The sequence below is a fragment of the Rattus norvegicus genome, chromosome 2, assembly GCF_021556685.1.
Source record: "Rattus norvegicus strain SHRSP/BbbUtx chromosome 2, alternate assembly SHRSP_T2T, whole genome shotgun sequence".
Classification (NCBI taxonomy): domain Eukaryota; kingdom Metazoa; phylum Chordata; class Mammalia; order Rodentia; family Muridae; genus Rattus; species Rattus norvegicus.
In genome coordinates this window covers 240,038,019-240,059,997 of record NC_141535.1, presented here as the reverse complement: position 1 = coordinate 240,059,997, position 21,979 = coordinate 240,038,019, and the positions used below count along the sequence as shown (strand labels likewise).

Here is a 21,979-nt window from a genome sequence, read left to right as displayed (position 1 = left end):
GGTTTAACTAGATGTCAGGAGGGTACTTTCACAGACAGAGATAGACAGGTTTGAATAGTTTCCACCGCAGCTGGCTAGGCGTGTTGTTTGACTGATGTATATAGACACCCCTCTCCTATGACCAATCATTTTAGCTTAGAAATAAAACGCATGCTTAAAAGTGTCCCAGTGAGATGGGAAGGGGAGGAAGCCTAAGTGTAACATACTCAATGAGAGCTAGAAGTTTGTCACACCTAAACCCCCAGAAATACACACAGCCTTCACTATCGGCAGAGCATGCTCTCAACCAGTGAATTACAGAAATGCTTTGAAGACAGTCTCAATGAGGACACATCGCAGTGGTTTTTTTTTTTAATATAGCTCTTAATACTCAGGGTTGTAGCTTGTTGTGTATAGGTGAACCGAAAATGCGTTTTAATTCCCACATGCTCATTATACATAGAGATCGGTGTCAGTGAGATAGTCTCCTCTGAGCATGTCAGGGCTAGTATTTTTATAACTTAAGAAAAACTCGTGTGTCTTAAATTCAAGGTAACCTACATGTAAGGTTTTAAAAATAAATTCATAATGTCCCTAAATATAGATAAAAGATTTGGATATTTTCCAACAGATTTCTAAATACTACTATTTTTTTGTGACACTTTTTTTCTTAATGCTCAGTTGTTAAAGGAGAACACAATAGAGCACTCTTGTTTAGACCGCTTCAAAGCGACTTTAGAAGTCAAACCCCTTCCTCACAACCGCTCCCTTTTGTTAATTTTGAAATGTGTGGCTACAGTTCTTTTGCGTTGTCTGGGACGGGCTCATGAGATACGGAAAGGTTGATTTTTGACTCACGGTCTGTTCTAAGTCCTGTCTGGATAAGAGGCTACATGGTGAGCTCTGCCCTTTCGTCCCCACCTTTGCGAAGTACAGGTGCCAAGCCCAGAGCAGAATAAGCGCGCCAAACCCCTCTTCTGTCTGGGCATAATCGGACATGCTCAAAAGCCCCTCAAGCAAGAACGGCTGCTAGCTGGAAAGGTGTCAGTGTTTGTTTTCCCCCAGGATGCGGAGTGGGTGACTTCAAATCTCTTTATCATCCTACCTACCTATAATCGTCACCGGTTTTGTGTTTTTTTTTAACCCCTTGATCTTTTGGTTATGTTTAAAATATATTTGCACAGTACATTTTTTTCTTCATTTCCTGTGGGTTGTGACCCTTTGAGGGTCAAAGGACTCTTTTGCAGGGATTACATAGCAGATATATACATATGTATGTACGTATGTATGTATGTATGTATATTGCAGGTACTTTACAATTCATAACCATAGCAGAATTACAGTTATGAAGTAACAGTGAAATGATTTTATGGTTGGGGGTTGTGCACAACATGTGGAACTGAAGCAAGGGTCACAGCCTTAGAGAATTGAGAACCTTAGAGCTTTAAGAGGAGATTACAATTAAATCACGTGACTATATTTCACCGAGATCCCAGCTATTGTCTGGCTTAAATGAGAACCATTTAGCCCTATGGATACATTATAATCAATGTGATTTTTCTTCTTCTTCTTCTTCTTCTTCTTCTTCTTCTTCTTCTTCTTCTTCTTCTTCTTCTTCTTCTTCTTCTTCTTCTTCCTCTTCTTCTTCTTCTTCTTCTTCTTCCTCTTCTTCTTCTTCTTCTTCTTCTTCTTCTTCTTCTTCTTCTTCTTCTTCTTCTTCTTCTTCTTCTTCTTCTTCTTCTTCTTCTTCTTCTTCTTCTTCTTCTTCTTCTTCTTCTCCTTCCCTAGTACAATTCTGTTTGTTGACTTGGGGTATAGGGACGGGTGAAGGGGTACACTGTGCGAATGTGTGTGCATCGTACGTTACACACGCACACCTGTAGGTGAGCATGGGGGTGCGCTTGAGATTAATACATTCATCTTTTCTCCATAGTGCCTACCACAGCTGTGACAATAACTTCTTCAGCTGAGCTGTTCAAAACCACAGTGTCAACCACAAGCAGTACTTCACAGAGAGGCCCCGTGAGCAGCACAGTCGCTGGTCCTCAGGAAGGAAGCCGAGGGACAAAGCCACCTCCAGCAGTCTCTACAACCAAAATTCCTCCTGTAACAAATATTTTTCCCCTGCCAGAGAGATTCTGCGAAGCGTTAGAAATGAAGGGGATAAAGTGGCCTCAGACACAAAGGGGGATGATGGTTGAGCGACCGTGTCCCAAGGGAACAAGAGGTATTTCCTGCACCGTGCAATGCACATAGTTTCATAAGTAGCTTCTAAACAAGACGGAAAATGTTTCATTAGTGGGGGATGTTTACACTAGCCAATTTCATTATTTTATCATTTGACTAATATAGGGTTAGGGTCCCCCACCACACAATATAAAAGTTTTCAAACCGTGAGCGTCACTTAAGGTCAGGTACACAATTGCCTGTCCATTTCCTATATCAAACCTGAGTCTTTTGTCCCAGGACTCTAGTGAGGCTGACTTTCTCCTTACAGCCATCACATTGGATGAGTCCCAAGAAAAGAAAGGGCTTTTTGGATCCCCCCCACACACACACACATACACACAACCCTCTCTAAATGTCTGATATGCCATGCTTACTTTATATTTAGTTTATAATCTTTTGCATTGCCTGAGACTTTCTGTCAGCAATTGCCCACTGCTGTGTAACGCCCAGTCTGGGATCATCAAAGTCAGTTTCCCAGCAGAGCAGGGCTTTGAAGTCACCACTGTTTTCTGCGTCTGCTGCAGGAACGGCCTCGTATCTCTGCATGGCTTCCACAGGAACCTGGAACCCGAAGGGCCCGGATCTTAGCAACTGCACCTCTCACTGGGTGAATCAGCTGGCCCAGAAGGTGGGTTGGAATGTTCCGATGTGATCCATTGTTTCAGCGCTTGGCATTCAGACGCAAGGAGTTTACTTTTCTGTGCTTAACCAGGCTCCCTTCGGCATAAAAGTTTGTTTGTTTGTTTAAGGCATAGCTTTGTCTGTCATTAAATGTTAGATTTGTTTGGGGTTGTGCTGTGTTCACCAATGCATAACGGTTTTAATTCCATTCACAGTTCTTATCCTTTTGATGCACATGAGACAGATAGTGTGTTGGCCCAGTGAAGCAAGTATCCTTAGCTTTGCAACTGAAGCCGCAGAATGCAAACAGATGTTTGTATCACTCACCATTACCAGACAAGGAGTGAAAATGATCCCAAGACACACCTAGAAACCTCAGCTTTGAATTTTGCCTTGGACCGATTTTTTTCCCTCTATCTAGCTTTTTTGAAGTACAGACACTAGTTGATAATTCTGGGTATCACACTCCCTTCTGATGTAAAGTCTGCATCATGGGAATAAGTAAAAAAAAATTAAAATGACAACTTGAAGTGGTTACGGGGAAAAACAGGAGCCAACAGAAAACAAAACGATGTCACCAGCCCTCTCTTTCTGTGTGTGTGTGTGCGCGCGCACATAAGAGAATTTCCTGTGGTAAGGATCTAAAAGCCTTTAATCTTCGGAGATGAAGAGAAAGTTACTGGTCTCAATTAGTTGCAGATTTTGACATATTTGCAAATATTTCCCCACCACCACAACAGAAGTGCTCGCAGAGAACTAAAAGCCACAGATAGAGCGTTTACTGAGATACTGCAAACTGCCCTTTCAGATCAGAAGTGGAGAGAATGCTGCAAGTCTGGCCAACGAACTGGCTAAGCACACCAAGGGGACGGTGTTCGCTGGGGATGTGAGCTCCTCTGTGAGGCTGATGGAACAGTTGGTGGACATCCTGGATGCCCAGCTGCAGGAGCTGAAACCGAGCGAGAAGGACTCGGCCGGGAGGAGTTATAACAAGGTACGAGCTTGGACACCACAGGACACGAGTCTGAGTGTGCGACGGCTCTCTGCCCCAGGACACTTGTGACCAAGCACCCACGCATACCTAGAGCCCCAACTTCCCAATCTGCTCATTTCTCAGGGAGAATTAGAGAGGATCGGCGTTCTCCTCTCCTTCAAAGTCCTGAGTGACACCCATTTCAGCAGACTTTAGGGAGTGTCAAATCCATCGCCCTGACTGGCCTACACTGTCGCTGGAGGGGCTAGCCTTTGTGCCTAGAGCGATTATAGGTCACATGATTGATGACCTGTATGAAAACATGCAGCGCTTAGTGCTGGAAGCAACAGTGTGATACACAGCAGCAGCTTTGGGGAGAGAGGGGCGTCGATTTGGGGGAGGAAGCTGAGCACCCCGCCGAGGGGGTCTCAATGCCAAGTGAGCCTCACAGTGATGGTTTATATCCTGTTCACTGGAATCCAGAATTAGTCACAGATCGGCAGACCGTTAGTTTGTCTCTTGTAGAAATTAAATAAATGAATAAATAAATAAATAAATAATAAATAATAAATGACACATGACAAACTAGAGCAAAAAACTATTGACAGATAGCTCTGGCCATGAGTGGAGTGGCCCAGGCGTAGTCACCTTAGAACTCAGGGACACCAACTTAATTTCTGAGGATTTTTTTTTTCTTTCCTCATTTTTTTTTCCAGCAGATAAAATCTAACCTCTGATTTTCTTTTCTTTTACTCAAAAGCTCCAAAAACGAGAGAAGACATGCAGGGCTTACCTTAAGGTATCTTTCCTGTCTGTCCCCCCACCTGCTCTCTCCCCTCCTCGGCTGCCTGCCACGCTTACGCCATCTTGCTGCATGACTCAGAATTTTCAGTCTTTGATAATTATATAATGTGCCCCATATCGGCTGTACAAATGTTGGCTTCTCTCAGGACGAGCCAATAACATTTTATGTGAACATTTTTTTTGCTGGTTTCCCATTTATTTTATATATATATATATATATATATATATATATATATGAGCTTTCATGAATATCCTCTGAATTGGAAGAAAGCACATAGTAGTCCCTTTGTTTTCTGTTACCATCTCTGGATTCAACAACCTGAAACAGCTATGATATATTCTTGGCAGTTTATCATATCAAAGACTGTATGGGCATAATATATGTGCATGTAAAAGTCACTGCTTTCTGATCTCTGGGGTGTACTGTTCAATAAATTAGGCTCTGTTCTGGCCTTTTGGGAATCGCTTCTGGAAGCAGGCTAATAAATGTGGGTATCCAGAAGTAAAATGTGAACACTGCAATGGTGATTCTAGTATCTGCTGGGTGGGAGTTCTTCTCAGGTCCAAAGAGGCACTTCTGTGATGTGGGCAGTAGTTTGTCCTGGCGTATTGACAGCGTAGGCGGCACGGCGAGGCTCTCCATTCCAGCAAGCCAAACTAGTACTATTGTATTTTGGTTTGCTCTCTAGGTTAGAAGTTTCTCGCTGTTGGGGAGGGGAAGTTAACTATTTCCCCCGGTAAGTCTAACCAGGACAAATTCACATAGTGGGGGAACAAACCAAAGAACTTCTATAGTTTTGTAAATGAGACGTTAACTCAGAAACTGAAACCTAAGGCTGATGGTTACCTTGGCCCTACCTGAAAATCACCAATGTCACCATTGGAAATATAAGGAGCGCTTCACGTTGATGTGTGGGTGCCATCAGGAGAGATACACACACGTGCTACATCTCAATATGACCTTAATTTCTGACCAGTGTCATTTTCAGTGTGCTTCAAATGAGCTTCTCCGTTCAGACAAGAAAAATAAGCCTCCTTAATACAAATCAGACTTACTCTATGCAAATGAAGCAACTCTCTACTTGGCTACAGAGGATTCATTTGTAACTTAGATTAGAGGCTCTAGTCTGTATTTCTTGGTGACTAATGAATCTGGCCTCAGCAGACCAATTTCTGTTCCAGTCTAGTTATTGGCTGAAGAAGCTTCTGTGTGAGCATTCTGGACTATTCTACCTCCCACTAGAAATGGGGAAAAGCCTTTAACACCGCTTGGAAGTACCTTCCACCTGCCAGGGAGGTCATGGTGGCTCGCCAGGCAGACTGAACGAGGGTATTAAGATGGATTAAGCTAATTAATCTTACTCGCACAATAGCCTCAAACAACTTCTCTCCTTGCTCGTACAGAGCCTTCAAAAAAAGAAAAAGAAAAAACAGTTCATCGCTGTTTTCCCGTAGATGACATGGTCTTTCTCCTCAGTGATTACCAACGGGTCAGAACAATGTATATACTGGCCTCGTGACACATTCTGTGTAGGATTGCGGGATAGTGAACACATGTAGCGACTAGCTGTCCAGCCACACAAGGCACAGCACACTGCAGCCTAACTACAGCAAGTCCAGTGGATTAGCCCACTGGGCTGCATTGTTGTTTTACGTGGGGATAAATTACACCCACGCTTAGGAATGTTTGCAGCTCCTGTCTTTCAGCACTTTCTGTATTTCCATTCTCCTTAAATGACCAGCATAGCCTCTCAGTGTTGTTTTGCTGGTTTTCGCCATTCCTCTCTAAAAGCAGACCAGTCCGTAGAAGTTAGCATATGCACACGTATAGGTATGTGTGTTATATAGGTAATGGGAAGGGCCAAAATGTAGCCTATGGACTTTGTAAAGCTACCTTTCCTTCCTCTCAAGCAATAGCAGACAAAATGTATAAAGGTGTAAAACAGTTTAACTTAGTTGAGCTCAAAAGAACACCATGACAAATTTCTGGTGGATGCTGGCCTACTCCGGAAACATGAGTGTTTTCTAGTCACACGTTATAGTTCATTTGGAGTTATAAACAGTGTAGTGGTTGTGAACGACCGCTCTTGTACGTCAGTGCGTTAGGCTCAGAGCTGCTGCCGAGAGTTCAGAGACCCCTTCAACAGTTGCCATATGCTTAGAGGAATGAGAAGCACGAGCCTTTCTTAAGGCCTCCTCAAGTCAAGCAGCCATTCACTCATGTCTAGCTAGTGCTATTTTGAGGCAGGACTTACAGCTGCCCAGCTCATGAAAGAAAAGTAAATGCTCCTGCCAGGTAAACATCACAGTTGTCACCAGTCAGCAATCGACGATTCCCTGTGAAGCCGTCAGAACTAACGGTCATTTTCTAATGGACGCAGGCCATTGTGGACACAGTAGATAACCTTCTGAGAGCCGAGACTTTGGACTGCTGGAAACACATGAATTCCTCAGAGCAGGCGCACACAGCCACCATGCTGTTGGACACCTTGGAAGAAGGAGCATTTGTCCTGGCAGACAACCTTTTGGAACCAACCCGGGTCTCAATGCCAACGGATAATATTGGTGAGTGTGTCTGTGGTCACGTTTCATTTGGAAGACAGATGTTGAAGAGATCAGAGATTCTGCTCTGAATGTGTCATCCCCCAGGAACAGACTTTCACTTTCGCTGTTACTTAAGCTATTGATCATACTTCATAAAATTAATGCTTAAGCTGAAATCTGCCTACATCTTACAGAAGTTGTTTTTCTGAGTATGGGTGTTTTTTTTTTTTTTCAATTGAAAAGTCATTAAAGAAGAAAACTCAGAGCACTTAAATGCTGGCTGATGGATTGCCTAAGGAATAGAAGTGCTTCACACGAGAAGGTGGCAAACGCTTTTCCGTTTTTACAACATTCCTAATGAATTTAAATTACTTAATATGTTCTTCCAGTCCGATATTTTAGCTCATAAAACTTGAGTGCGACTGTTTGCATGAAACACAACCTCCTTTAGGTAAATGCAATATTTAGTAGCTGGGGGTTAGTAGGTCACACCTGTAATGGCCGCATTTTTGAGACTCCATCAGGAGGATCGCTGTGAGTTCAAGGTCACCCTGGGACGTAGAGTGAGAACCTGATTCACAGAACAAAAGAGTTGAGATTGGAGCCCAATTGGTGAGGTGCTTGCCTAGCATGCAGGAAGCCAGGAGTTTGATTCCCTAGCACCATATAGGGCTAGGGACTATCTCAGGGTGGTGGAAGGTAAGATGGGAGGGTCAGCCTGGTCTATGTGAGGGTATCTCTCTCCCACTTTCCATTAGAAGACATTGTCAGCGAGGGACATATATGTAGTCTTCTTTCCAGGTTGTCAAATGGATACCAGTATCCCTGAAGAGTAGTCAGGAGTTGAACTATTGCCACTGGAGGTCAGAAACCTACTGTTGTCCATATTTGGTAGGAGGGTCAAATCTGATATTTAAAATTTTCCAAACTAGAGTTGATAGTTATTTGGTGAGGTTAACCTCAACCAGAGTTTACTAGATAGCTTACTGAAATGAAAGCTTCCCATTATCAGTGGGAAAAAAAAAGAAAGAAACGTGAGAAGAAGAAAGACCACTCCTTTCTCCACCAGAAGCCATGATGACACCTTTAGGACAGTAAGAATGAAGTCTTTCGGCTGGGATGCCTCGTTTTACTGACATTTCATAATCATCACTATGATGGCTGCATATTAACAGTTGAAAAGAAAGACATAAACCAAACATGGCACCTGGATTGAAAATTTAATCTTAGATATCTGGTTGATTTTTTTTTGGGGGGGGGGAGGGGTGGTGGCTCATGCCTTTAATCCCAACATTTGGGAGGCAGAGCCTGAGCAATCTCTGTGAATTGGAGGCCAGCCTGGTCTACAGAGAGAGTCTGGAGCAGCTTGGGCTCGTTATACAGAGAGACCCTGTCTCTAAAAATCAAAACCTCCCAGAGAATATTTGCATAGTTTAGTCATAATAAGAAATTCCTTATCCCCCGTTTTCTGAGCTGATAACCTTCTTCAGATTGACACACAGTTAACACCACTCAGCTGTATCCAGTGGTGTCCCTAAGAGCAGGATGGCATGGACCCCATCTTAGTGAATATAACCTGGATTTACATAGCATGACATTTTGTGACTTCAATTTGTTTCCCAAATTTTCTAAAAGTTAATTTAAAACAAAACAAAACTGAAGTTCTTTAACTTCAACTGGGCATGAATATTTGAAGGGCCACGTTAGGTTCCTGCATACCCACAGACTGTGTTTTATTTCTATATGCCAGATACTTTTCTGTCCCAATTCAAGGCAAACCCTGAAGAATAAGTGTCTGACAATTATTATTTTCCTAATACTTCATCTTTCCGAGCTTGGAAGGATTGTTCTTCCTATTAAAGCTTCTTCAAGTTTAACAATGTTGTGAATATCCATTTGGGATACAGTGTAACATTTTACTGATGTTGCAATTTACTCTGTCTTTATATTTATTACCCTGCTGTTCTCAACATGAAAGATAGTTAATGTGGTTTTTTTATAATTTCTAATTCATAATCAACTTTTTTATAACCATGTGTGTTGTTTTAAGCATGAAGAAAACTTTGTTTTTCCTAGAACGTGTCTCTAAACATACTATGAGAGTACCCTACAAGTCCCTTATTTTTTTAAAGCTCTTCTGTAAACTTAGAGAATGGCTCTATCTTCAATTATTAGAACAATTAGTTTGAAGTTCCTGCTGTGCTTTACACATATGCTGTATGAGCCCCCGAAGTGGAAGTGCATGGCGACAGCATCCGCTGTCAACGTTGAGCTCTGCTCTATATGCAGCAGCATGTATTCGAATGTAGGTTCTCCTGAATCTTGAGCAAATGCTCGCCAGGTAGTCATCTGCATAGGCTGCATTTTTATCTTCAAAAGGCAGTCCCCTCCCACCTCCGTCCCAGGAAACCACTGCTTCCTGTCAGTAAGCTTGGCTCCCCAGACTTTGACTTGCATTCTTTTTTAATCTTGCTGCTTTTATGTTGAGTTAATTTTGAGGTCTCCCCATCCAGGCCCAGCTGTTCATCAGTCCTATTACTCAGTGTTACTCCATTTTAAGAGTGTACTCACAACTGTGGTCTTGGTGTCAGTCCCCACTACAGGTTTTGGAACTGTCCCGTGGTGGCTCTTAGGTCCCTTTGATTTCTAAAGGCTGTGAGTGAGAGATCCTCTAGTTCTCTGTGCTGTCCAAGACTTGAGCTGTCTAACTTGGCCCATACTGGAAGTTTACAATGGTATCTCCTTTGACTTTGCTTTTCTTTTCTTCTAAGCGACCCGTGTTTATTTTGGGGGTGACTATGATGGGTACCTGGTCTCCTTGTATAGCTGATGTGGTCTTAAACTCTGTCCTCCAACTTGGACCTCCTGAGTTGCTAGGATTGGAGGTAACTTAAGTATCATTCACTTGATGAATTTTTGCATGAGTTTATGACCCATTCACTCATCTTTTTATAAAGGATCTTCAATCTCTTCTGCTCTAATTCAGCTGGGTTTTTTGTTTGTTTGTTTGTTTTGTTTTGTTTTGTTTTTTTTGACTCATGAGCAAAAGGGATTCTTTTTGTATTCTTAGTGTATGTCTTTGGTCAGAAATCTGCACAACGAATATTTACCTCAGTGAGAGACTTTTTCTTTTTCGTTTGCTCCCTAGGAATAGCCTAACTTTCTCACATGATTTTGCAAGGTTCCAGCATCCTCCATGTTCCTACTCCTGCCCTGCTTACACTTCTCACCACTGTATAATTTTATAGAAAATCATAATGTCCTGTCATTATCAATGTGAAATCCTCGGTGTTCTTTTTAAGAGAGAGAAAAATAACACTTAAACATTAAGAAAATAAGTTCGGGAGATAATAATCATGCACCCTTTCTTTGTTAATGGTTTATTTCAATGTGGATATAACAGTCTGTCTCTATATCTATTCCATATTTAATTTCATTTCATTAACAGAGTGCATGTTACAAATTGTCATATTAGAGAAATGAGGAGGGTGGCCCTTGTAAACATTTACACCTTTAGACTAATCTGCTTCTTCATTCACCTGCATTTGATGCAGCTTGATCAGGCCGAGTGTGGTATTTTCGCCTCAGGAACTTCTGTTGCATAACACTGTGGGATACTTAGTGTTCCATTGCCTTTCTCTGTGACACTAAGATTAATTGGATAATTTAGGTATAAGCTAGAAACATCCATTATAAGATTTCCATTCCTTTATTTTCAGAATAGCCAAAATGTTCCATCGTCCCAACCCCTACCCCCCTCACTTCAGACTGGATTATATTATAGCTATAAGGAAAAAGTTAAAATATGGTTTACAACAGCAAAGGTAATCCTTCCTTCCTGTCATGTAGACAGGAGGCTAGCCTTAGTTCTATTAAAACCTATTCTGTATACCCTTCTCCCTGGACCTTCAACTCACCTAGAACTCAGTAGGTCCTCTGGCCCCATCAATATCTTCCTCAGAGGTTCTCTGGCACTGACATTTTCTTGCATCTCACTGCAGCCAGGGTCTTAGATGAGGGAGGCAAAAAATATCTGGTGACTAAGACTTTGGATAGCTCTGCAGAAACTTAAGTGCATGTGCTTTCTACTGTCCATTGGCTAAGGCGCGCCATAGCAACCAACATAAACATCGTTGCTCTGGCTACTCTGTCCGTGCAATGCTATCCCCTGTCCACTTTAGTTAAAACATGTAGGCAGTACAGAAGCCCCCTTGGTGGTAAAGTTGATGACAGACATTCTCCATGACAGACCGGATCAGAGAGAGAATGGTTATCCCCATTTGTTTTCATAAGTTTTTATATTTATTCTGGGGTCTTTTTTTTTTGAGGTGAGGGTTCCAGTATGTTGTCTAAGCTGACTTCCAATACTCAAAGTCAACTCCTGCTCAAGAGATTTTGTAAACCGTTTCACTTGGGAGGCCGCACAGGGTTACGGTAGTTATAGTCACAGCATTAATGATTTCATTCTTAAAACGGCAGTGGATGATCTTCCCGTTCCGGTTAGAAGTTTCTTGTGTCTGTCTACTGACAGGTCTATCTCTACTTCGTTCATCCGATCTAAGAATACACCATGGTTAACTATCCTCAAAGACACTGTCGTGGCTCCCCAATTTTTGTTAAGGAAAAGTAGGCCAAAGTGTTAGTGTGTCATCTTGTTCAGTGTGTTTTTAAGTGTGCAGGCTTGTGTCCTAGAGAAACATCTTCAAAGACATACTATGCTAATCCATTTTACCAGATACTTTCCAGGTTTTGCTCTCTTCTGATTTTTTTTTTTTTTTTTTTTTTTTTTTGCAGTTTCTGTTCTCACTGGTTAAAACACTACCCTGTCACAGGCTAACCCTAAATTTTGGCGTAAATGTTGTTAACCAGTTTGGATTGATCCCATTACTGCTTTGATTTGCAGTGTCCCTGAGGAAGCTTCCCTTTGTGGTACTTTCATTGGCCTGTTTTATTTCCTTATCTGTGAATTCATTGTTCTCAGAATTTCCTGATTTCTCTATTTCTGTGTGTTTTGTATGCATTCTGGCCATTGATTTGTTGAGGATTATATAGTCAAAAAAAAAATACTCTTGTTCCCTCCCCTTCTTTAAAAGCAATTTTAAAGGTATTATTTTACATAGTGATGCCTTCTTGCTTTAAAAGCCTTTTCCGAATTTGACTTCAGATGCATCCCATCTTTTGTAACTTCGTACATTGATAAGTTTAGAGGTTTGTGGTTTCACATTTGGCTTTAGTCTTTCTAATGTCTCTTTGATTATGCTTTGTAGTAGAAGCAACTAATCTAGCCTTTTCCACATGAATAAACAAGTTCTTTCTGAACTTTCATTAGCACATGATGCGCTTTCTTTCCGGTCTCTGACATCCATCAAGGCTCTACACATGTCAGCAGCGTGCGAGCAAAGTCTCCTATTCCCGGCTTTGGTTTCGTACTGTTTTGTTTTCTGTGATACTCGTGGCTCGTGAGCCTTGCAGCCGTTCTCCTTGTGGAGATTCCTTGACTGCCTTTGTGTACGTCTCATGCATATGAATTTTAAGATCGATTTTCGAAGTTCCATGCGCTCCTAAGGTCTTGTTCGAGTCTTATTAGAATTAAACTTCACTCATAGATTGTTGAATGAAGTACCAGAGTTCCTTCAAACTAAAATCATCCTTCCACGCTTGCTTTGTGCTGCCTGTGAATACTGCATTGGTATTCCCCTGAAGTCTATGTTTCCTTTGTTTTTCTAATTATCACGCAGCTTCCTAAGACTGTAATCAATAAAGCACACTGGAGAGTGCCACTCTTTCTTAAAGGGTGTTTTAGTTATCCTAGGGGATTAGTCATCCTGGGATGGTCTGACAGGAAACCCTCCAGATCAGGGAGTGGTTTCTTTATTCCTATTATTGTGAAAAGTTTTTTTTTTAACAAGTTGAAATATACCAAATTTTTCTTCTAATAATCTTTTTGATTTTTAAATTTTGATGAATTTTACTATCATTTTCTAATTTACTAATTAATTATACTTGATGATTTCTTCAGGCTGTTCTATTTAACGTTTGTCCCTATAGCAAAGTTTGCTAGGTGTTATTTTCACAGTTTAATCAGTGAGAAGCTTATTAAGTGGTCAGTACACAGGTTTTCTGAAAGAAGATGGAAAATTGATTTAAAATTAAGTATATAGTAAACTATGAATTGAAACACCAATGGTCAGAAACTCTTGAAGATTTTTAATTTTTTTCATTCAGTATTAATTTCCCAGAATGTTTCTATTCTCTCTCTGGCTGTTTATTTGCTGACGCACATTTGCTTTGATTAAGTTGATTACCTCATAACCATTGCTTCATTTCTTCTAAAACCAGGAGTCATATATAGTAATAATCTGCTTGTAGAACTTTCAGATTAGTTTTTCTCTTCTATGAACATAATCCTTAAGCTAAACAGTAAGTATAACTTAGATGAGATTAGCGAATTCTTACATGCACGTCTGTAATGTTTCAATTTGCAAGAAAAGTAAGAATATTTTGTTATGTGCTTTTTAAGAGAAATAGTAATTATAGTCCCATTCAGCATAGGGAGGAAATAATTATATATCAAGGGTGTGTGTGTGTGTGCGTGTGCGTGTGTGTGTGTGTGTGTGTGTGTGCGCGCGCGTGTGTGTGTGGTGTTTCACTTTATTTGGCTTCCGTAGCAGGGTCTCATCTGGTCAGGCTGGCTTGGGATGCTCTGGGTAACTGAGGATGACTTTGAACTCATGTCTCTCCTGTCTGCCCCCACCTGCCGCTCTGTGATGACTCTCTGGGCCTTTTTCTGGGGTGTTGTCGTAGGAGAAACACTTCTTAGCTGTGTTTTACCACTGGAACTCTTGCCCATCACACAAAGGATCCTATAGGAGCAGGGAGATCACCCTCCCACCAGCTGCTTGGTGTTTTCCAACATGAACCAGTAAGATCAGTCGCCTGTGTCCGCACTGGTGGGAGCCCAGAGTTGCATGAGTGTCATTATAAGCTTACAGTTGAGTGGTTTGATTTGGGGCTGAATTACTTCCAAGAATCTTCGAACACCAGTGTTTTCATATTTACAACAAAACAAAATTTAAAAATAGTACAGAAGGGCACTGAGAGTTCTGGGATATGACATCTGTCTCTTGACCATTTTCATGAACGTCCTTTAATCACTTCACTGCTTGTAGAAAAATGTGCCACTGCAAACCCAACCTACAGGGTGCTATTAAAATCTCTCTACCTGGAAAGAGGTGTGCCTGTGTGGCGAGGGCTTTCAGATTTGTACTTTAGACTCGGTTTCTGCTGGGGGGGGGTGTTGTTGAAATGTTACTTAATACAAAAACCCCAAATTAGTAAAGTTTTGCAAGGAGATCCCTATGGCGTTCTCTTTTGTCTATGTGTAGTTTAAACGTATACCCCTCCCCTTTTTTCTTTGTTTTATCCAGTTCTAGAAGTCGCTGTCCTCAGCACGGAAGGACAGGTCCAAGACTTCACCTTCCATCTCGGCTTCAAGGGGGCCTTCAGCTCCATCCAGCTCTCAGCCAACACCGTCAAGCAAAACAGCAGAAACGGTGAGATAGGACCGCCTCGCTTTGATTTCCCTTTGCTTCTCCTCTTTCCTTCCCACCCTGCTTCCCCCTGCTCCTGCTTTTAAAGTTTTGAATTGAACCTCTTCTGTCTTGGTAATTTATCCTTAACACACCCCCCTTCCCAAAAAATGACTTAGCATTCAGAGAGTCCGTCAAACTTCCTCTCTCTTTTTTCCCTTTTCTCATTTTTTTTCCTTGTCTCAACCACAGGCTTCTTTTTCATCCTAAGCAACATGTGTTGAGTCCTATGGCTCTGTCGTCCTTCCCAGGGCCGGCAGAGGTGGTACTCATCCTTGACCCCGGGCTTCCTTCCTAGGGCTGGCAAAGGTGGTATTCATCATTTACCGGAGTCTGGGACCATTCCTGAGCACCGAAAATGCGACCGTCAAACTGGGCGCAGACCTCCTGGGTCGGAACAGCACCATCGCAGTGAACTCGCACGTCCTTTCAGTCTCCATCAATAAGGAGTCCAGCCGTGTGTACTTGACAGACCCGGTGCTTTTTTCAATGCCACACATTGATGTAAGCTAATGTATGCTAATGAAGTCACGGAAGGTTTTAAACCCTGGAGAAAGGAAGGCTGAGCTATCTTGCTGAGAAGGCAGGACTGAGAGTTGGGGGCCGGCCTGGATGGGAGAAGGGACCTTTCCATTTGAAATTTAAATGTTGGGCTGGGTCAGAGACACAAGTTTATTTAAGTCTGTGAACATAAAATTAAATGAGCCCGGTTCAGTGATTATTAGAACTTAAGTGTATTCTTAATGAAAGCTAATTCAGTAATCAACGGGAAAATGTAAATGACTTTAATTTGTTTTTGGATGAAATTAACTCTTACCTTAGCAGCAGGATAGCAGAAGGTTAACTCTTAAGACTCTGTTTTATTTTAGTATGGCTAACCATTCATTTTTTAATTAGTTATATTGGGCTCATTTGCTAAAGTGCTTGCCAACAGAAGACCTATGTTTGATTCTGCCAAACCCACGAAAAGAAGGGATACAGGGTAAAATCCACATAGTGTCCAGAAAGCCTCAGGCCACTGAGACCCAAGGCTGAGGAACCTTGCCAGAGGCTGTCTTCTGACCGCCTGACTGCCGCACGATCAGGCACAGACACACACATGGGTGCACTCATACATGCATATGAGTGCATACCTATAAGAAATAATTATATTTGGCTCCACGATCATCAAAGATTGTGTTTAAAAAAATTCAGAATTGGGGAGGCATGACCTGTCTGAGGGGCCACACAGAACCAGTGGGTACTTAAGTGACCAAGATGTTGAAGACCGGCTGTTAGGAGTAGTGTGAGTGGGTGCCTGAGGATGGCCAAGGGTCCAGGACAGACAAGAATAGGTTGTGTGCTCAGAGTCTACCTAATATCTGTTATATCTGATTTCCTCTTCAGAGCCTTACAGTGCCAACAAGTCATTTGCCAATAACAGAAATAGGTGTTGTTGTTGTTGTTGTTTAAAGAGACACTTGGTCCTTACAGAATTTTCTCAGAACAAATTCAAAACTTTAATCTTGTGTCAGAAAATTGCGGGGGGGGGGGGGGTGGGCGGGGAGGACGACACTCTAATGTACCTATCAGTAGGTAAAATCATCAGATGAAAATTGTAATTGTGTGAAATGGGTCCCCGGTAATTTAGAGCACGCACTAGAGTGTTTCGGACTATAAAACCCCCTTTAAGCTAGATATGTGCCTGGATAACGTAGTCCACAATTTTGCTGATGAAAAACTTTATAGTCCGAAACATGCAAAGTTTAATCTAAATTACCTTTTTACACATATTAAACAATTGCTCTTGCCATCTTTGAGTGTAAAATCCTAATTTTATCTTGTCATTTTATTTCCCAGTCTGACAATTATTTCAACGCAAACTGCTCCTTCTGGAACTACTCAGAGAGAACCATGATGGGATATTGGTCTACCCAGGGCTGCAAGCTGGTTGACACTAATAAAACTCGCACGACGTGTGCATGCAGCCACCTAACCAATTTTGCTATTCTCATGGCCCACAGGGAAATTGTGGTAAGTATTTGCACTTCTAATTAGTCGCAGGGAAAGACCTGCGAGATTCAAAACAGCTTGTGTAATAGTCCGTCTTTGGGTGCTTATCGTAACTGAAAGCAAACAGAGTAATGCAGAATCCTAATAGTCTTTACCCTGTCCTTCGTTCAGAAGACTTGGCACATTCTCAGTCCACACACTTGGGTTCCGTTCCTACCCCCCACCCTTGTAGGCAGATGTTTTTCAGAGGCAACCAAGTATCTTAAGGGGTACCTGCACACCACAGGCTCCCAGGTGCTGGTTCCCTTTCCTCTAGTGAATTGTAGACTCTCCCTTAACAATGTTGCTTTCCTGGTTGGCCCAGTATGTAGAGCTGCAGACTTTTTTGTTGGAAAAGCTTCTGGAATATGCCTATGTAGTTCTCCCCATTGTTAAAGAGAACGATAGCAGATAATGAAATATATTATTATTTTCATAATATACATGGTTCAGTGGTTGACTGTTCACCTAGCATGAGAAAGACTGGTTTTCATGCCTAGACCCTGCTCACTCCAACAAAAGTCCAATGTAAAACTCTTAGGTGTATCAGGTTTGTCTGTGTCGTTCATTTGTATCTCACCATGTAAGTATGCAGATGCTCAAAGGGCAAAGAAAAGCTTAAAAGGTTGGATTACCTATAAGCTACAAACTCACTAAAATGCCATTTGTTTTCATCATAATTAGTTTTACTCCATGGCAATATTTTTATACAGCTTTGAGGGTAACTATTCCAGTATAGTTATTTTTAGAGATTTTGGCCTCTTGCATCATTCTCTAAAATAGAATCTCTCCCTTCATTAGATCATTTTAAAGTACTAAATCCCTTAAGACAACCTTTACCTCCGTCACACAATGGACATCTCTATCTGTGAGCCTGAGTTCGAACACATGAATTCTTCATCAGCCGCTTCGGTGGGAGCGGCTTTCCCCCTCGGTGACGGGGTTTGCTGACTTTATTCCCGCCTTCTGTCTTCCAGTACAAAGATGGCGTCCACAAATTGCTGCTGACAGTCATCACCTGGGTGGGCATCGTTGTCTCCCTCGTCTGCCTGGCTATCTGCATCTTCACCTTCTGCTTCTTCCGAGGCCTGCAAAGCGACCGCAACACGATCCACAAGAACCTGTGTATCAACCTCTTCATCGCTGAGTTTATTTTCCTAATAGGCATTGATAAAACACAGTACACGGTGAGCTCCTGCTGAGTTCGCCGACCTTGGCTCTTCGCTGCTTTTGTCTGTTTAGCTGTGAACGCGGGTGTGATGCTGACATCAGTATTTTCCCTTGTTTGATGCCATCCTTGGTCCTGGTGAAGGATAAATTGTAACAGATTCTAAGGCAGCTCAGTCGGTAATGTTACTGTGAATGTATTCATTTTATGTATTAAAGAACAAGTCTTTTTCCTGCCCCTCCTGAATAAGAAGGTGCATTTTCCAAATTCCTACTTTGCTTATATAGGCATCCTGACCAACGGTCTTTCCTTCGTGCTTAAAGCATTTATCCCTCACAAGCCTCAGACAGAGAACGTAATTCATTTCTGCATTACCCTGCATTCATCCAAGATGAATTTTAAAAATGCCCCGGAAGCAAAAAGGAAACAATCCTATATAGAGTGAGGGTGTCTGTCATTAAAGCAAACTGTTGAAATTCCGTTATAGAGATTAGAGATAATGTGTCTGCATCGAAACGTCCTACAGACTGGTGAACGAACACCTGCAGGTGGATACCAGGGCTCAGAGGAGGGGGCAGGCTGGGGAGGGAATTTAAATGTCTGTTGTCCTACTCGATACTTAATTTCAAAACGGTAATGGTGAGGACGTCTGGTACACTTGATGGTGTGCTTTCCAAGCACTGTGTCCTTGGTATTTACCTTGCCTTTAACTTGTTTCCCCTTATGGCAAGATCGTGGGTGGGCTCGTGCGTGTGTGCATGTGTCCTACTGACGATGCAGTATATAATAGATCAACGATTCTGCCAGTAATCGTTTTAAGCTCGAGGAGTAGACACTGTATACTCACAGGTGTCATGTCTTCCCTTCCCAGATTGCGTGCCCCGTGTTTGCAGGACTCCTGCACTTTTTCTTCCTGGCTGCTTTTTCCTGGATGTGCCTAGAAGGTGTGCAGCTCTACCTCATGTTGGTTGAAGTTTTCGAGAGTGAATACTCAAGGAAGAAGTATTACTATGTCGCCGGGTACCTCTTCCCTGCCACAGTGGTCGGTGTTTCAGCTGCTATCGACTACAAGAGTTACGGGACACTAGAGGCGTAAGTAATCGCAAGTGACCTGAGTGTTTTTCAAGTGAATAATTTTTTAAAGCCTGTTAGCTGTCAGCGAGGGTCCTTGACAGACTAAAATAGCCTCTGAAAGCTTTATTGGGGGGAGAGAAGGGGCCTGCGGTGCGCAAATTGCAATCAAGTCTTCTGTAATTTTCTGGGTTCAAAGGATTTGTTCTCTGGTGAGGCAGATTCTAAATTATGGACTTTGTTTCTTAACTCAAAAGATTGACCTGAAACAAATTGAAAAAAGTAAATAACTTTTGGCCTCAGAAAGATATTAAGTAAAAATTCTCCCGAACTTACACATCTAACGGGTCGTTAGCTGGCTCTGTGCAGTTGACTCCCGTGCATGGCGGTGGCAGCACGTCCTTTCCCGTGTGTTGCGCTTCGATAATATTTTTACCAGGGACTTTGGAAGGATTAAAATATGCTCATTGTCTCTCGTTCCTAAAAAAAAAAAATACAGATATTTACAGAGAGTGGCAGAAGGAAGACAAAACCACATTTCATTTGACTTCGAACTCCATTTGATTTTTTTTTTCTCCGATAAAATTAGCAAACAAGATTTATGTATAGTCGATGAACTCCTGAGTGTTCAGATAGTGAAAGTCAAATAAGGGATATTCAGTAAGGATGCAAAATTGTATAAAGTATGGACCACTAGCTAAAGTGTGTCTTTTTTTTTTTCTTTAAAAAATTTTGTTTAATGAATAGAGTACACTGTCGCTGTCTTCAGACACACCAGAAGAGGGCATCAGATCCCATTACAGATGGTTGTGAGCCACCATGTGGTTGCTGGGAATTGAACTCAGGACCTCGGGAAGAGCAGTCAGTGCTCTTAACCGCTGAGCCATCTCTCCAGCCCTAAAGTGTCTTAATGAGTTTATGCATCATATATTTTAATGCTGCAGAGCTGGGAGCTCGTATTTTTCCCCTCGTATTTGTCCATTTGCCCGTCCCTGATGGTGGTACTTATTCCGTTTTGGCACTCACACCATCTGAATGCTTACCCTTTCAATTCTGTTACCCAAGAAGCATTTTCAAAGACTACATCCAGGGTTTGCGAATGACAACCCAGTGTCTAGTTCTTTTTGGGATCATCTCTAACGAAGGGAAGTTCCCAGGCCTTTGGGGACTGGGGTGAGCAGTCAGTTTTCCCTGTGAAAACTTCTATCGTATCCCATGCATTAAGTGAACCTGCTGTAGGGTGAAGTAAATGAACCCCAAAATTTATTGGGTCAAAGCCAATGTGGAATTATTAATAAAATTCTTCTCACCCGTGATTAATGTATTTCCAGGGGCAAATGAAGGGGTTGGTTGGTTCTCAGCTGAAGTTTTGTAGCTCTGTGTCTCTGCTTAATACAGGGATCCAGGAAAGCTTCTTAACGCACCCTCTCTCCTTCCCAACAGTTGCTGGCTTCACGTTGATAACTATTTCATATGGAGTTTCATTGGGCCTGTTACTTTCATCATTCTGGTGAGTAGACCCCACGTTCGCAGCCTTTCCATGTGCTACTGCAACAGGGGCGCTCACAGGAAGAGGCACCCTCGCATTGCTAACTGTTCATACAGTCAGAGATATGTAAGCAGGCCTATTAAAGGGACAACATGGCATAGCTCGTTTAGACTGTTATCATTATTGAAGCTTGTACATTGGCTAATTAACTGTGCCTGAAAACCATGTCTCCTGTGAGAATCACACTCTTCTATTTATAATTCAGTCTGCTGAACCAGCATAAAAAAATACAAAAGCAAACAAACAAACAAACAAAAAAACAGAATAAAACAAAACCATCAGGCACATGGACATAATTTATTGTTTCCATTCTAATAGTAATGTAGTATTTTAAGTCAATGTTTATACCTTAAATTCTTTTAGATCATAAATTTTTAGAAAGCTTAGATTAACAAAAGGATAGTAAATGATTTAAGTTCACTAAAAATATTCCTTTTGAAGACTTAAAATAATTTTGAAAAATCAGTAAAATTTTTCTGTAAGTCAACAGTAGTAACATTAATGTAGTCTTCAGACCTTAGAATCTATAATCATATTTGAAGTGTAATATCAGGATTTTATCATTTAAACTTTTGACCCAGTTATAGTACAGTGCAGAAATGGGCATTACTAGCCTTTAGAGGCCTGAAAAGATAACATAAACTAGTTTAAATATCTCTGCAGAATTCGTATTCTTAAAGTCACTGGGTATTGTTACTTTAAATATTTCATTGCTATATTATTTTTCTTATTATTTTCTTTTCCAAAAGACAGTCACTCGTAAACTTTTCAGGGTGTCTTAACATTAACTAGTGTTTTTAAAAAATTCTGAAAGGAAAGCTCACAGCTCACACCTCAATCCATAAAGCCCTTGCTGTGCAAGCATAAAGACCGAAACATCATCCCAATCATCACGTAAAAGAAACACAAGCGTAGCAGGGAGAACCTGTGACCCAGAGTTGGCAGGACAGAGAGAGTAAACCCCCTTTCCTTCAGGCAGGGCAGAGCAATCAAATCAATGTCCTTCCTCTTCAGCTTCTCAGAACCAGCGGTGAAGGCACTGGAATTCACACCAACAGTTAACAGAATTTGTTGTTGAACTAAATGACTGGTACTCGTGGAAGCCGCTGCGCTGTCGGTGTTCTTCACATGATGATTTCTCACTGGATTATTCTATCCAGCCCATGACTCCAGCTCCGGTTCTTAGTTTATGTGAGCACACCCTCAGTGCTTTCTAGAAGGAGGTGACTAATGGCTGCATGTAACATTCCCATCCTTAAAGACATAGGCTCCTTCAGAAGCTCCTAAAACAAACACTTGTGTACTTTGAAATTAAATACAAAGGCTGCTTTAGGGATGTCTGGGGCATAATCATGGGTCGACTTTTGTCTCTAAAGGTGAGCACTAGCCATTTTTAAAAACCATTTCATTTGGAAAGTAAA

General features: G+C 41.7%; 1 protein-coding gene across 57 annotated transcripts in view; it reads left to right on the top strand.

Moving 5' to 3' along the window:
* Window positions 1-21,979, top strand: part of Adgrl2 (adhesion G protein-coupled receptor L2) — a 618,928-nt gene that overhangs the window by 579,144 nt on the left and 17,805 nt on the right. For 36 of the 57 annotated variants that reach the window (NM_001302210.1, NM_001302212.1, NM_001302209.1 and 33 more), the window contains 11 exon segments: window positions 1,913-2,206; window positions 2,733-2,836; window positions 3,638-3,823; window positions 4,563-4,601; window positions 6,988-7,171; window positions 14,578-14,703; window positions 15,038-15,243; window positions 16,579-16,752; window positions 17,748-17,957; window positions 18,810-19,030; window positions 20,453-20,519. In NM_001302210.1, the coding sequence (NP_001289139.1) occupies window positions 1,913-2,206; window positions 2,733-2,836; window positions 3,638-3,823; window positions 4,563-4,601; window positions 6,988-7,171; window positions 14,578-14,703; window positions 15,038-15,243; window positions 16,579-16,752; window positions 17,748-17,957; window positions 18,810-19,030; window positions 20,453-20,519 (1,811 nt within the window). 57 annotated transcript variants of the gene reach the window in all.